The sequence below is a fragment of the Cnephaeus nilssonii genome (genome assembly GCF_951640355.1).
Source record: "Cnephaeus nilssonii genome assembly, chromosome: 9".
NCBI classification, from domain to species: Eukaryota; Metazoa; Chordata; class Mammalia; order Chiroptera; family Vespertilionidae; genus Cnephaeus; species Cnephaeus nilssonii.
In genome coordinates this window covers 35,532,270-35,547,758 of record NC_137080.1, presented here as the reverse complement: position 1 = coordinate 35,547,758, position 15,489 = coordinate 35,532,270, and the positions used below count along the sequence as shown (strand labels likewise).

The following is a 15,489-nucleotide window of genomic DNA, read 5'->3' as shown; positions in this document are numbered from 1 at the left end:
TAAACAAATAAAAGTTGTGGCACCTTTGGATGATGACAAAAGTTGAAATATTAATTTTTAGTAGGAAGAGACAGAAATGTAGTCTGTAAAACATGTGTAGTAATAAGCATCAGTTATTTTTGATAGATAAGACAAAATAATATTTCACAATTAGCAAGTACCTTAGAGATTATCTTGCTCAGAGTAGATCCTTAATAATAATTCAGGATGTTTATTCAGTCAGGAAGGACCCATTCTAATGCTTACTGTGTTATAGGCCTGTTTCCTTTGTTTATACTTGAGTTGCTACTTAGCTGAATCTTTTTATTTGCATACCCTAAGCCAGTTTATGACTTGATATATTTTGATAACGCTCTGCCCAGTAATAATTATATGAGGTGATAAATGGAACTCGGTGGATTGTGTATTTTGGAAGAATATCCAAAATCAAAGGAAGTTCTTAGTCATGGTTAATCTGCAAAGCATATAAAATGCTTGCATATAGGGGCTCAGGTTATTGATTAAATTTACTATAATAATGTGAAGGCTATGGTTCTAACCCAATTTTTTTTTCAGGAAAAATGATAGGCTATCATCACACTGTACCTCAAGTCCCAACCAGTCATCTTGAAATTGTCTACAATTGGTATTGAGAAAATTCAGATGGATGTTTTTATGTGATTCGACTTAAGGATCAGTTTTGAGGTCTAGGCCAGCTCTCCATGTTTTCTTTTTCTTCTTGAAATAGTCCCAAGAAACTCAGCCTAATTTCCTTTCCTCTTGATGTTTGCCATCATCCATCCCATAAAATTGTCTTCTCTAAAAGACTTGACTTTAGCATCAGGTAATTTCTCTAGTTTCTTGTCTACTGTGCTGCTCTTGAAGATACACATATAAGCCTTTCAAAATGAAAGGTTTGCTAGTTTATAATTGCACAGATATAGATGCATGTGTACTACATGAGGTAAAACAGAAAAACTGCCAGGGATTTATAAACGGAGAAATTCTGAGAGTTTTATATATTCTATATATAAACTAGAAAAGTTCACACAATGCTGGGAGGTATTTGAATTCCAATTAGCCAGATTGGAAAGACCTTGCTAAATACGTTGGGTTTTGAATAGAGAAACCTCAGAAAAGTCACGCCTTAGAAGGAGGTCTAAATGCATACACACTTTAACAAAGCTTAAAAATGAAATTTGAGACTCAAGGTGATCCCTAATTTACTTAATTACCTGCCAAATAAAAATTTATTACTCCTTAAAGGAAGAGAACAAAATCCAGAAAAGAAGTTGCCAAGGCTAGGGAAAGAATAACAGGACAGGAGAAAGGAGTGATGAAAAATTTCTGAGTGGGAAAATTTTCCCATTATTAAGGCTGGGAATAATTTATATTTAATTCATAGTGGAAAAATCTCTTAATACAGGAACATTGTATGGAGTTCTCAGCAAGATATTATTTCAGGGGGGGGGGGTGGCTGTGGGGTTGGGGGATAGGAATAGCTTTAGATTGAAGGCAGCTCTGGACCTGTGCTAACAAACCATAAGAACAAAACTTGAAAGAATCAAACTATTTCCAAGTAACTGAATTGCATTAAAGGAGGGGAAAAACACACCCTCAAAATGTAAAGAACTACAATAAAATCCAGCACCAAAAAAGGAAAATTCACAATGATCAGCATCCAATAAAAAATTACCACGTATGGAAAAAAGAAGGACTATACCAGTGGTCGGCAATTTTGCCGCTCTGTTGACTAATGATTTTGCTGACCACTGCCTTAGGGAAAAACACTTAAAAAACATTTTAATAATGTACTAATGTCTTTAACCTGAAGGCAAAACTTCTGGGTAAGGGTAATGCCTTATGTAGTGGTTGGCAAACTCAGTCAACAGAGCGGCAAACCGCGGCTCGTGAGCCGCGGTTTGCCGACCACTGGACTATACAATCTTGGGTCCAGACAATTAGTCAATAGAAACAGATTCAGAATGACAGATGATAGCATTAACAGACAATCTACCACAAATATTCCAGTAGTAGATAAAAGCATAATTATGATGAACAGAGGGGTCTCAGATTGCGAGAGGGTGCAGGCCAGGCTGAGAAACCCCCCCTGCCCGTGCACGAATTTTGTGCACTGGGCCTCTAGCCTATATATATAAAAGCCCAGTGACCCAATGGTGGAACCTACCAGAACGACCAGTCGACCAGTCGCTGTGCTGCGCACTGACCACCAGGGGGCAGACAGTGCATACCCACAGTGGGAACAGCTGCTCAGAGGGCGGGTCCCCAGTTGCTTTGCTGACCAGGATGAGTGGTGCTCCCACATCAGGCTGATCCCCATAAGCCATGCCCCCCACCAGTGCACGAATCCGTGCACTGGGCCTCTAGTTCTTTTATAATCTTCCTCCAGATTGACATTGGCTCATTAATCAACTGTCTTAGGACATGATCATTTGAAAACATGTTCTGTTGAGGTGGCTGATTTAGCTTACTGTAAACTCACTATGTCTGGTGGGGCTGCTAAGGGACTCAATGCTGAGCAGTTACCATCACTACACTTTAGTCATTTCTTGAGGGAATAAACTGTTGCTTCTGAATGGTAGTGTCATGCTACATTCCTCTGGTGCATGTGCCTCTCTGACCCATGCTTTGGCAGATCATATCTGGCTTTCATCTCTAAACCTCAGCCTCTGCCCACCAATCCCTGTCCCCTAATAGAGTCATCTGGGAATGAAGTTTATAAACTTAAGTGGCTTTATCCATGGTAGCCAAACTTCTTTCTGACTTTTCGGGACTTCTCAGGATTTCACAGGTTACCAAAGACTTGAAGGAGTGCTTCTGTATTGATGATGGGCTATACCATTTCCCTCCTCACCTTCTCCCCAAAACCTCAGGAAAATCAGAAATCTCTGGGGCTTGGGAAAACCCAACTGGAGAAGTCAATTTTAGTTTTTCTTTTCTTCAGACTCCGAGGCACTTTACAAGTGATTGCCTTGGGAGGTGAGGTGAAGGGGCAATTTTAATGAAAACTCTGCTTTCCTGAAATTCACTCAACATATATTTATTGAGCATATACTTCAATGTCAGGCATCATTCTAGGCCCTTATAACACATCAGTGCATAACCTAAAAATTTGTGGAGCTTACATTCTGGACAGTTCCTTCTTCCGTTGCATTTCTAGTCTCTGTATATAGACTGTGTGTGTGTGTGTGTGTGTGTGTGTGTGTGTGTGTGTGTGTGTGTGATGTAGCATCATGATGTTACATTGCTGGTTGTACTGATATGGCTTCTCTGAATCAATCCTAATGGAGAAGGGATTGGCTCTAAACCTCAGTTTGGAGAACTTAAAATGTGATGTATTTATTATTTTATGGTCCCAGCTATAGGCTGTAGTGACCAAGTTATGGAAACAGGAAGGATTACTTGACACCCTATATTACCATGTTACATACAAGGATATGGGGCCCAGAGAACAAATATATCCCACTATCTTCTGAAATATGTCCCCCTCCCTCAGCCCTACAAACTCTGGGCTGAGAACTGAGGTGGCTTGTGGTAGATAAAGGGCAGGCTGTGATATTCTCCTAGGTCTACAGAATGGAAAAACGCTAGGTTTTTTTTTTCCTTTTTTTTTTTTTAAAGTGTGTGTCTATACATGCATGTAGTAAGCACCTAAAACCATACTTTCAGTTTCAGCTTGGCTTTAGCTTTTACTGCTAAGTGCTTTATTCTTTGCATGTTTCCCAATTCAAAAATTCAAGATAAAATATTCAATTGTTGGAATTCCTCTTTTCCTACCACCAGATAATAGGGTGTTGCTTCATTGGGTATCTGTAGGATGGTTCCCTCATCCAATCAGCTGTGGCCATGAGAGGAGGGGGTGGGACCCAGCCCAAATGGGGCTACTTCTTCATACTGGGGCTATGGGATGCCTCTTCCATTTTGAAGGGACTCTGAACTGACAGGGACCATGAAAACAACTGGTCAAAATTACCAGGAGCACCCAACCCATATTTCTCAATATGAAGTTTTGATATCCTATGTTTAGAAGAAAAAAATCCTAGCTTTTTCTCCCCAGAAAGAAGCTGGAGTCCCATCTCAGAACTAAATCAAGCTCTTATAAATGGTAAACTCAAAGTTTCAGAAGGTCATTGTGTGGTTGGTAAGAGGTATATGGGTCAGGAGATTCTAATTTGCTAAGCATAAAAACGTGAAATACTAACTATGCAAATTCCTTCATAAATTTTGTAGAAGGTAGAAAAAATTTTGTGATTTTAGTCTGTATATATGTGAGTCTGTGTTCATACCTGTGGGACCTGCTGGAGGTCCAGTTCGACTAGTTTATTTTGTGCTACTGCTGAGAATGAGGGGTAGAGTGGCCCTCCAGGATGGCTCAGGAAACTTTTGGAAAAGAAAATGGTAGGTGGTTTTAGAGCCACTTCCTCCTGCTTGCGTCTTAATGAGGGAATATTGTGAGAATTCAGTGTGTTTTAAGCACTGGTTCGATCTGTACCAATTAAGGCCCTAGACTCTTGGATTCAGAGTTTTCAGTCCAAAAGTTATGTATGGCCCTCAGAAGGTTTTGTTTGGTCAGACTGGTATTTTCCTGTTGTGTTTGCTGTTGCTTTTAATTACCAATTGAAAAATCAGGCCATTTCAACCTCTACCCCCACCCGACCCCATTTCACATTTCCAGCTACTTTTGGAAATTCTGGCCTTTCAAGACTCGTGTTCTTTCATGGTGACAGTCAGCTGAGTTGAGCATTGCTGTGCTTCTAAACCAGCCATGGCAAGTGCCTTTTGATTTGTTCAGTCAGACTCCACCAGCTTTGCTCCTATGGTACTTCTCTGGCTGTATAGGCATTTAGGTTTGTGACTCCAGATTTACGGATGCGCTGAGCATCGGTCTGAAGCAGATAGTCCTCTGGAGGTGGAAAGCAAGGGATAATCATGCTGTTCCTCATTCAAATTCTGGCTCTTCAGTCTAGCTGAATGACAGCTGACAGGTTACCTCAGTGTTCTAAGTTTCAGATTCTCATCTGCAAATGCTGCCTTATAGGATTAGTGGGATGATGAAATGAAATTAACTTTAGCTTATTATGGAGCCTGACACTTAGTAAGTCCTCTATGAATTGATATTAGCTATTTTTATTGATATCTTCAACATTATTATTAATATACCTGAGACAGAAGGGTAGCAGGGAATTTAAGTATACATATATAACATTTCAAGGTAAAAGTTTATTTTATTCCCTTAGTAATTCTTCAAAATATTTTATCCCCCCTTTGCCCCAGTTATTCCCCGCCCCATATCTTTAACCCTATTTTGATATGAGGGCCTATTTTTGTTTTCAAGTTTGATTACCTTTTCATATATAATTCTTTTATTTCATTTTCTGTATTTTAATATTCCACCCATTATTCAAGCCTATTTTTCTAGACTTTATTAATATATATATCTAAAATATTATAAAATTTTAGAGATAAGACTAGTTGTATTACATATATATGAGGGTAAAAAGCTTTTAGTAAAATGACTTTTATAATTTTAAATTGAATTCATTATTTTGTCCTTCTCTCTCTGCTGTCACACCCTCCAGGATTCCTATAGAACACCATAATAATATCCCATAGGAGCCTCCCCTTATGTACAATTTTATTTTTATTTTAAAGACATAAGGGGAAAAAGTAGTTTAATTCCTTTTTTTCTTATCTAAAAAATTAAAGTATAATTTAATGTTTCTAATAATTTGTTAGAAATTTACTTTATTAAAGCTTGATAACTGCTATAAACCTAAAATATTCTTGTTATACTGATAGACCAAACAGAAGTGCTAAAAGCAAATCTGTCATCTGTTTCTAGATGTTATGCAAATCAGTAAATCTTTCTAGGATAACAAAAAGCATACCAAAGATATTTTGGTATAGATTGAACATTATCTTCCTCGAAAGAAAGATGAATCTGAGGATCTAGCCACACTTTAAAAATGTGTGCCAGTGTTTATTTAGAATCCCTTCTATTTTATTAGAAACAGGAACAGTAATTTCACCAGCAGGAAGTAATACAATACAAGTAAGTTTAACACTTCTTTGATTGCAGACATTTTAGATCCAAAGTAAGAATCCAAATGAGAAATAATAAACACCCAGTCCCTGATGATTCCTTTAGGTCGTGGCTGAAAGCTTCGGCAGGAGGAAGGGTTGCCGGTCCTCCGGCTGGCTTGGTGCTCCTCTCAGTGCACTGAAGAACTTGGTACTTGGGCATCTTTGCTCTGCTGTGTCAGGCTGCTGGACAGGAGTTGATGCTCACGGCGCCACTGACCAGGGCTGCTTTACTGAAGCTCACTGGGCGCCCATCAATCATAAAGTGACGGATGCAGCCTGTGAAGGGTCTGCCAGGGGCCAGGTGTGGTGTCAGTAGAGACTCTGAAGAAAGAAAGCAATCAAAGATGGCAATTGAGGCATTCCAAGCCCAGATATTACTTCATGGTAAAAATTGCTCACATCAGGATGATTTACATGTCAAAAATGAGATACAGTTATTTACCAATATTCTTAGGAACATAGTCTGCTTTTGAAGTAATATGAACATGTGGTAATTATAAAGTTTTGCCATGTTTTTCACAATCAATTTTCTAAGTATGTTTTAGCTGTCTTCCAAGATAGAAATTTGCCAGTTACATGCAAAGCCTCAGCAGTGAATTTTCAGGATCTACCTGTACTTTTTGGAGTTAATTTTACCCGAGCCTCACTTATTTTGTGTGTTTTCCTGAGAAGGGGAAATAAATTTTAGTTTCCATACTATTTTTGGACTTGGTTAATGTTTCTATTTAATTGGTATCATTATTGTTCACCCTTAAGCCTCCACACTTTTGCCAAGCTCATAAAACATAATGAGAAAATAATGAATTCGAATAAACCAAGTTTTAATTTTTCTGAGCTCAGGGTTTAAGAACTATAAATAGGATAGTGATAACCAGCCTAGTCTTTGTGTGGGCAAAGGTGCCCTGCGGTATGCCAGGAGAACTTTCTTATCTTAATTAGAGATCTAGAAGAAGCCTTATGCTTATTAATTGCACAGACACAATTAAATGTGTTGGGATGGTAGAAGCAATATAATTTAAAGCAATTTAGAGAGCTTAGAAATATTATGAAATTAAAATCCATTAAGCCAAAGCTTATTATTATGTACAAATAGCTATGTGAGCAGGAGCAGATAAAAGATGCAAAGTACTTAGAAATAAGTCAAGAAGGAACATAAAACAACACAGCAAATTAAACATCAAGCTGCTGGAATAAGTTTCCTAAGCAATGTAGATTAAGAATATACAGAAGCTTTGTACTTAAAATAAATAATGGAAATAGCATTTCATATCTAGAATGATAATTATAAAGTTTTAGATTTGGAAGCAGCCTGAAAGATCAATTCCCCTTTTCTCTAGATTAGTATGACTATATATATATATTCTTTATGCCTGCTCAGTGTACATTATCAGAATAAAAATGAGCAAACATGAAAGACTATAAGGATAGAAATATCTGTGTCTTCTGCCCATTCCAGAGACTAGGTTTAGAACATGGATTTTGATTCTGCCCAAGCTTACCACTTTTTAGTTCATGGGGGACGTCATCTAGAGGAAATAATTCATACAGAAATTTATGGTGTGCATAATTCACGACAAGACATACTATAGGTAATGACAATAATAAAGTGCCCCAGAACCCTAAGGTAATTGATTAATAAAAATCAACACATGATTTTAAGAGTGCACATTCCTCAGTTTGAAAGCTTGGCTATATACAGGATAATTCAGGATTTTCAGGAAAGGAATGAATGGTCAGATCTGTGAGTGTGTGTGTGTGTGTGTGTGCGCGCGCGCGCGCGCACGCGAGTGTGAGTGTGCACATGTGGACTATAGTAACAAAAAAGCTTTTACTTCTAACTTTGACTTTTAAATTATCATACAGTAAAGTTGACTTATTTTGGTGTATACTTCATTGAATTTTAATGAATTAACTTTTTATTAATAGAAATAATGTCACCAGGGTTCTACATGGTATAGAACTGGTTGGGATTCTAAGAGAATTCATTTCATATGGGGGTTTTATTTATGCCTAATTTCCTCTAGTTATTCTGTTTCATGCTCCAGTTTCTGATGTGATCTTGGTGGAATTAATCTTGAACAGCTTAAAATAATGTAATGAATGACATCCAGCTTAAATTATAATTGCTTTTGTTCTAGGTTTGCTGGCATGATCCCTAGAAGGAATTAAAAGCTCTGGGATGGTGGTTAGGCACCCCCACGCATGCTAGTTCCTGTGTGCTGGCTCATTACCTAAAATCTGCTATTCTCCCTGGCCAAGTAGCTCAGTTGGTAAGAGCATCGTCCTGATATGTCAAGGTTGCAGGTTCGATCCCCGGTCAGGGAACATATAAGAATCAACCAATGAATGCATAAACAAGTGGAACAACAAATTGATAGCTCCCCCACCCCTCTCAAAATCAATTAAATATAATTTGCTATTCATGATGTCTCAGGCAGGCTGGATTTGTCTTCCGGGCATCTTGCCCACCCAGTCTGTGGAGCTTAGCAACTGTTGTAGAGAGATGATGATGGTATGTGATGCTAAGATCAGAATCTAAAACTAGCAAAAATCAGAGAGACAAATATTTGTTTGTATGATATAGTAAGTACTTTGGGTGCAAAGTAAAGAACAAATATAACTCCTATGAGGGAGGGCCACGCTTGTTTTGTCCGTCTCCCAGAACCTAGCATGGGGCTTTATAGACTCTTAATAAATGTTCGTTGTGTGTTGAATGAAGTCATGTTTTCTGGCAACAAGGGATGTACTCCTTATTTCAACAAAATTCTGTGGTAAATACTGTAACAGTGGTATGCATAGCACATTCTAGGGAGAGAGGGGGCATGCCTATGCAAGTGGAGTCTGAGCTGAGTCCTAAAGGTCAGTAAGGAGTTACATTGGGGGAGGAATGGAAGAAGTTACTTCTTGAAAAGGTACTAGGGGAGGAAAAGAAGAAGAACATTTTCCAGAAACTGAGGCCCTGGGCACCTGGGCAAAGGCCTGGAGCAAACAGAGCATCATTGCACACTCAGGAAACTGCAAGTCCCGGAAGGTGTGGGAAGACCCCAGAGGCAGGGTTAAGGAGGGGCCAGATGATCAAGGACCGTGTGTGCTATGCTCAACTTGATCCTGTAGGCCCTGGGGAAATTTGAAATATTTTAAACAATATTGTGATGTCTAGAAAGAAAGCAATGTGAAGAAATACAAGAACCGATGCGACACATCTACATGGTAATGCATGAAGTGCTGTGATGGCCTTTGCCAAGATTCCCTTTCAGAATGGAAAGCAAGAGCAGGAGGAGAGGACTTGGGAATGGCGATGGGAAGGGATAGGGACAATAAAGGAGAGGAAGTGTTACTTTATGGGTGTCCCAAGTATTTCATCAGTAAGTTACTGCCATTGTCAATACTGGTGTTTGAAAATTTTACATTTTATAAAGCAGAGGAAAGTTTAGTTATTACTATGTTGGGAATACCCAAAATTAGATGCACAATTTACTAGTATCTGTGCTTTCTAGCTCTCTTACTTAAAGCATTATCTGCCTTTATATGGGCCAGTCTAAAATAATTTAGTTAGGAGGCTAGGGAAACTCATGTTGTTTTTCCTTAACCTCCCAACCAAATTCCAGATATAAAAGTTTTGTTATCTTTTTCTTATATCCTTCTCTCCAGCTATCTAGCATTTGGTTTTTCCAAGTTAGTGAAATGTGTGAAAACACATTTAATGAAAGATCATGGTCCCTCCATGCTGTCTCATGGGGTACTAGTCAGAGAAAGACAAGTATCACATGATCTCACTCATAATGAACAAAATAAACTGATGAACAAACTGGATCCAGAAACATAGAAGCATGGAACAGACTGATTAATCTCAGAAGGAAAGGGGGTTGAGGGTGGGGGAATTGAGGAGTGGGGAGAGATTAATGAAAGAACTTATATGCATATATGCATAACCCATGGACACAGACAATAGTGTGGTGAAGGGCGGGGGGGGGTGGTGCGCAGGTTCGAGGTAGGGGGTCAGTGGGGAAAAAAAAGGAACATCTGTAATACTTTAAACAGAGTATTAAAACAGATACAATTAAAAATAAAAGAACACTAAAACAGCTGGGGAAAAAATAGGTCATGGTGCCTGCTTCTGAGGTTTAAAACAAATGTGGGCTGTTCATATGTGTCCTCCTCTCATCATCCTGAATTACACACCATTCTTGGAAGACGACAGCAGCGGTGTTACTGAGGATGTTTACAGAATTGCACCTGGGAAACTCCCTTAGGAAATGCCACTACATAGGAACAACAGAACTTCAGGTCTCCAGCTTTTTGTGAAATTCAGCCTAATCCTGGACAGGGAGAACTGTGTATTCTCTTCTTTCCTACTAAGTAACGAAAGCAATTATCAGCACGCTTTTAGTACTCCAAGGTTCTCAGATCCTAGAGCAGTATTAGAAAATGAGTTGTCTTTGTGCTAGAGATAGTGTTTCACTGTGTGTAAGGAGACTTTGTAAAGGGAAAAGAAAAAGATAAACAAATATTGCAGAGGGAGAGGAATATCTACTGGTTAGAGTGTTGGGGTATAGTTCTTCAGTGTTACTTCGTTGTAATCCTTGTGTGAGGAGTCACAGGTGTCAGTATACTTTTTCCCATGAAAGGATATTGTGAATAAAATCCTTAGAGTTATTAGGTGAATTGTGAAAACACTTGGCTCAATTCTCAATACTATAACAGTAATGATGAGAACTTACTGTTTTTCAGATTTGGAACTTGTCCTTTTTAAACAATTCTTACCTGGAACACCTCCAACAAACACAGGCTCCCTGTGATCAACTGGTGTTGGATTCAGGGGTCCAACCACATGGTTCACTTCAGAGTCTACATCCAATTGAACCACATTTGAATCTCTAATAACTAAAATACAAGGCAAAGACTGGTCAAAGACAGCACTGGAATGATTCATTTTCACATAAACTTATCACAGCAATAGGTTTTATTCAGAATAAATCCCACACGTTCTTTTATATCATTGAAAACATCAATGTCTAACCAAGCAATCATTGTGAAAGGAGGATATTTAAGATACTCTTTTCATATAGATATTTAAGAATACTTAAGATACTGCCACATTTTTGCCCCATAAGTTATGCATTATTTAAATAACTCCCCAAGACTATTTTGGCAGCATTCATATTTTCAAATAACATGTGGATTCAATATACATTTTAGTACAATAACATTTGATTGTCTTCTCAGCTACTTCTAGACTCTCATTTATCATCTATCCCATCATATAAGTTATAGTTTAAGTTCTGCCCAGCATCATCCCACAGGTGGGTGTGTGGACTCACTTTATAAGGAAACCCAGGACACACAGCTCTCCTCACCTGTAATTCTGTGCCATCTGCCATCACAGAGACTCTGCTTGGGAGTTACTGAGGTGGAAAAGTCTCTAATGCCATTGTTGACTTTCACTATGACCTGCAAAAGGCCAGGTACCGGTACATTATATATCTTAATTTAATTTCTCTTCATCGTGATAAAACGAAATTTCTTAAATAACTCACAGGAAAGCAATAGTGTAACAAACATGTACGCATGCTTTGTAATTTGAACACAAGGGGTCACTCTGCAATAGGCTATGAAATAGTTTAAACAGAATGCTCTGATAAGAGAGAACAAAATAATGACAGGAGAGATGAGGAAGAGAAATAGTAAGATAACAGAATGAAGTCCTTTACTTTTTAAAGGTGTTAGACAAAGCATTATGGTATTGGTGAAGAGCATGGGCTTTGGAGCCAAACTGCCTGGGTTCATAGCCCAGTGCTCCCACTTACTCTGTGCCAGTTTTCTCATTTGTAATGAGTTAGTCCATATGGAGCATTTAGAATAGTGCTTCGCACATAGGAAGCACCATATAAGAACTCATTTTATTATTACATGGTTTAATAGGAGGTATCAGAACTCAAAACCAGTTATATCAAGTTAGAGACACCAATAAAATATGTTGCTTTTTCTTATATTTGAATGATCTCATGGAAGTTCTTTAGTAATATTTTAGAGTGAAAGTTGTATTTATAACAATTTTTAAAATTTCTAGCTTTGAACATAATACATGTATGTATATACAGCTAGTACACATAGATTCTAGATGTTTTAATGTTTGTAGGTTTTGATAGTTGGGTATGTTTGCTGCTTCCATTTGTTGTAAAAAGAAAGATGCAATTCTTTTGTTAAAACCCTTTAATTATGTGGTTATTGTTGATGTTTTTTTAAAAACCTATGTCACATTTTCATGGCTCTTTGTTCTAATCAAATCAATTCCCAGCATATACCTAAATTTGAATCTAAATATTGCCTGCATCTAAATTTCATGTTATAGCTTCCCTGTTTTTGCCCCCTCCCAGTTAGGAAAGATTGATGAAAACCTTCTGTAAAATAAATCTGCTTTAGATCTAGAATCCAAGGTCACAGGAGATAGCCGGTTAAAACAATTTTTAACACACTACCTGCCCATTTTTCATGTGAACATTTAGGTACTCCCCGTTGACACTGTGACCGTGAACAAGGGTTCCGGAACTGCTTCTGGGACGGACTTCAAAGGCAATCTCAAACTTCAAGCCAATGTTGAAAGACTCATCTATGGAGAGAAATACTAGTAGGTCTCAAGAACAGCAACCTAAATTTTGTAACTATGGTGTCACTTTGTAATAATATATTTTTGTATGTATATTTGAAAGTATGATGCCTTTTTTAGTAGAAAAGTAGAAAGTGGCATTTTTTATGTCAAGCACACTGTGGAAAGCTCTGTAGGGAACTGAGATAGTAGTACATCATTCTTGTGGGGTGTGGGGTGGGGACAGCATGCTGAAAATACGCTATGGCTGTGGGAGCTCAGGGGAGGAGGACCATTTAATATGTCCAAAGTGAGAAAGGAGGAAAGGGTACAATAGGTCCAGAGGCTGGAGTGTTTGGAGAGCACTGTGGAGGCCCGTGTGGCTGGATTGTCCCCTTAAGGGGAGGAGGAGGAGGCTCTAGTGTGCAAATATGGAAGTCAGACTTTATTTTGAATTCATTGAATGATAAAGCTGACTTGATGAGATCTGTATTATAAAACAATTTTTAAACAAATAAAGATAGTTTCCACCAGTACTGCAAAGCATTTTATAGGAAAGAAGTGAGATCAGCAAATGCAGTTAGGAGCTGCTATTGCAGTGATGAAAGAAAATGAATTCTTCTTGAGAATAGCCGCGTTCACTCCAAGAGACCCATTGCAAACTGGGGCATCTTAGTAATGTTCACTCAATGTGTCTCCTTATAAATCACTTTTTAATTTTTCCTGCTATTAATAGTTAATGTTTATGGAGAACATAAATTGCGCTAGTTGCTATGCATTTTAAACTGCCCATGTTTCTGAGATCTTATCACTGAAATTTAATGAAGGGCGGAGAAATGTGAGTGTAGGTGCTTTAGTAGGGAAAAAGGAAAAGAAAGTAATATCATGAGCTAGACAAAGAGAGGAAATAGTCCCTCTAGTTACTCTATTGGACATGGTGGTGGTTTAAGAAGGTCTACTTGGCTGCACTGGAATATCTTTATTCAGGAAGTGCACAAAGTACCTAAGTGCCTGAGAGCAGGGAATATGTGGAACATTTTATTCCTTTTCCCTCTTTCCCAACACCTACCCTGGTGCTCACACCTAATGGTTGTGCTAAGGAATGTTTGTTGGAGTGTACTGGATGGTGATTATGTGTAGTCAGCTAAGCTTCTATTTATTTTTAGAACTTTTATGTTCCTTCACCTGGCAGAGGGACTGTCAGACTGGAAGCATACATTAAAAATTAATGAATGAGAGAGAAGGTAATAGCCAAGGAGAATACAAATCCTATATAATAAAAGCCTAATATGCAAATCAACCGGCGGAACAACCGGTGGAACAACTGGTCGCTATGATGCGCACTGACCACCAGGGGGCATATGCTCAATGCAGGAGCTGCCCCCAGCCTGCATGCAGGCCCCAGGCCAGCCAAGGTGGGTGCCAGTGGCTCCAACCCCCTGATCGCCCCATTGGTTGCCCAGCAGAGGGAGGCAACCAGCGGTGGTGGTGGGGGGTGGGACCAGTGAGCAAGTGGTGCCAGGCCGGCCAAGGCGGGTGCCAGTGGGCCTCCCTGCCCCCCGATTGCCCTGCTGGTCGCCCCACAGATCAGCCCTGATCACTGGCCAAGCCTAGGGACTCTCCCTGTGCAAGAATTTCCTGCACTGGGCCTCTAGTTCAGAAATAAAATTTCCGAAGGTTAGCACTGTCTGCTGCTGTTGTAGCGCAAGGGGAGGAAGTGGAACTTCCTTTAGTAGGCACAATGGGTCATGCTATGAGGGAGGAGAGGAAGACCTAGAGAGCAAGGTGGTCGAGAGCTGAGATGGATCAGACCACAGAGCAGCATGGACAATTCTAAAGGAGCCAAAATGGTCTACAGCCAGAGGTTTAGAAGCTGTGGAGAAGTTCTGGTTAGGGAGAGAAAACAGGGATGGGCATGGGTTTCTGGTTTGGAGAAGTAGGGAGGGAGAAAGTGGTCCTTGTGGAAATAAGCCACTTCCTAGGGCTGAGTGAGTTTGGCATTCTGAAGTTCTAACTAATGGGCCCCAATATCCCTGTTATCCACTCCTAAGAATGAAGTATTTCATGATTCACGTTTTCAGCATAAGTCATTGTTACCTAGAACTGCGTATCCTCCTTCTGTTGAAAAGTATGTTCCTGTTTCCATTGGCCCTTCAAAACAAGGAGTCACGCTAAATGTCTGAGAAGCAGAGGTGATGGAGGCCCCATTGAGCTGGAGATTGCTGAGACAGCCACTGAAACTGTAGACTGAGTTTATCTGAGAGAAGAAGACATTTCTTAAAATCCATTTTCTCAACACTCACAGATGCACCAAAGGGAATAAAAATGTAGGAATTTGAGTCTCAAGAGAAACCAAGTAATTCCTGATTTATCTTAGCTATCTGAATGATAAATTGCTTTCCAGGTAGTTGCCTTTTAACTAGTTCTTTCAAGCTGGAATTTTCCTTGATAGTGTCAGCCTGCTGTAGTTAAGTATGAAAATGTTTATGTATACCATGACCAAATAAATTATAGTTGTGGTTTTCAAACTGAATATTAGAAATATCCTAGTTTGTTTTTCTTCAAGAATGAGAGCTGTGTCCAAGATCACCTAACACCGATAAGCGCTAGCAAAGTTCTTATTAAATTTACTATGGCTAAATAAACATCAGAAAGCTCAAATTTCTGGCTTCATTGGCTGTTTTTGTGGTTGAATATTTATCATACCACAGGACATGATAACTGCTTTTGAAATCTTTTAAAGAGGTGGTCATAAATGGGACTACTTACCTAATATTTAATTAAACACAAACCCCTCCTCCCTTTTTTTGGTGTTATCC

General features: G+C 39.0%; 1 protein-coding gene across 2 annotated transcripts in view; it reads right to left on the bottom strand.

Annotated features, from left to right (window-relative positions):
- Nucleotides 1–5,296: 5,296 nt before the first annotated feature.
- Nucleotides 5,297–15,489, bottom strand: part of LAMA4 (laminin subunit alpha 4) — a 137,279-nt gene continuing 127,086 nt past the window's right edge. For both annotated transcript variants that reach the window (XM_079780270.1, XM_079780271.1), the window contains exons 35-39: nt 14,768–14,927; nt 12,564–12,694; nt 11,442–11,535; nt 10,849–10,968; nt 5,297–6,405 (exon numbers count right to left, since the gene is read on the bottom strand). In XM_079780270.1, the coding sequence (XP_079636396.1) occupies nt 6,260–6,405; nt 10,849–10,968; nt 11,442–11,535; nt 12,564–12,694; nt 14,768–14,927 (651 nt within the window). In that variant the 3' untranslated portion in view covers nt 5,297–6,259. The remainder of the gene's footprint in view (nt 6,406–10,848; nt 10,969–11,441; nt 11,536–12,563; nt 12,695–14,767; nt 14,928–15,489) is intronic.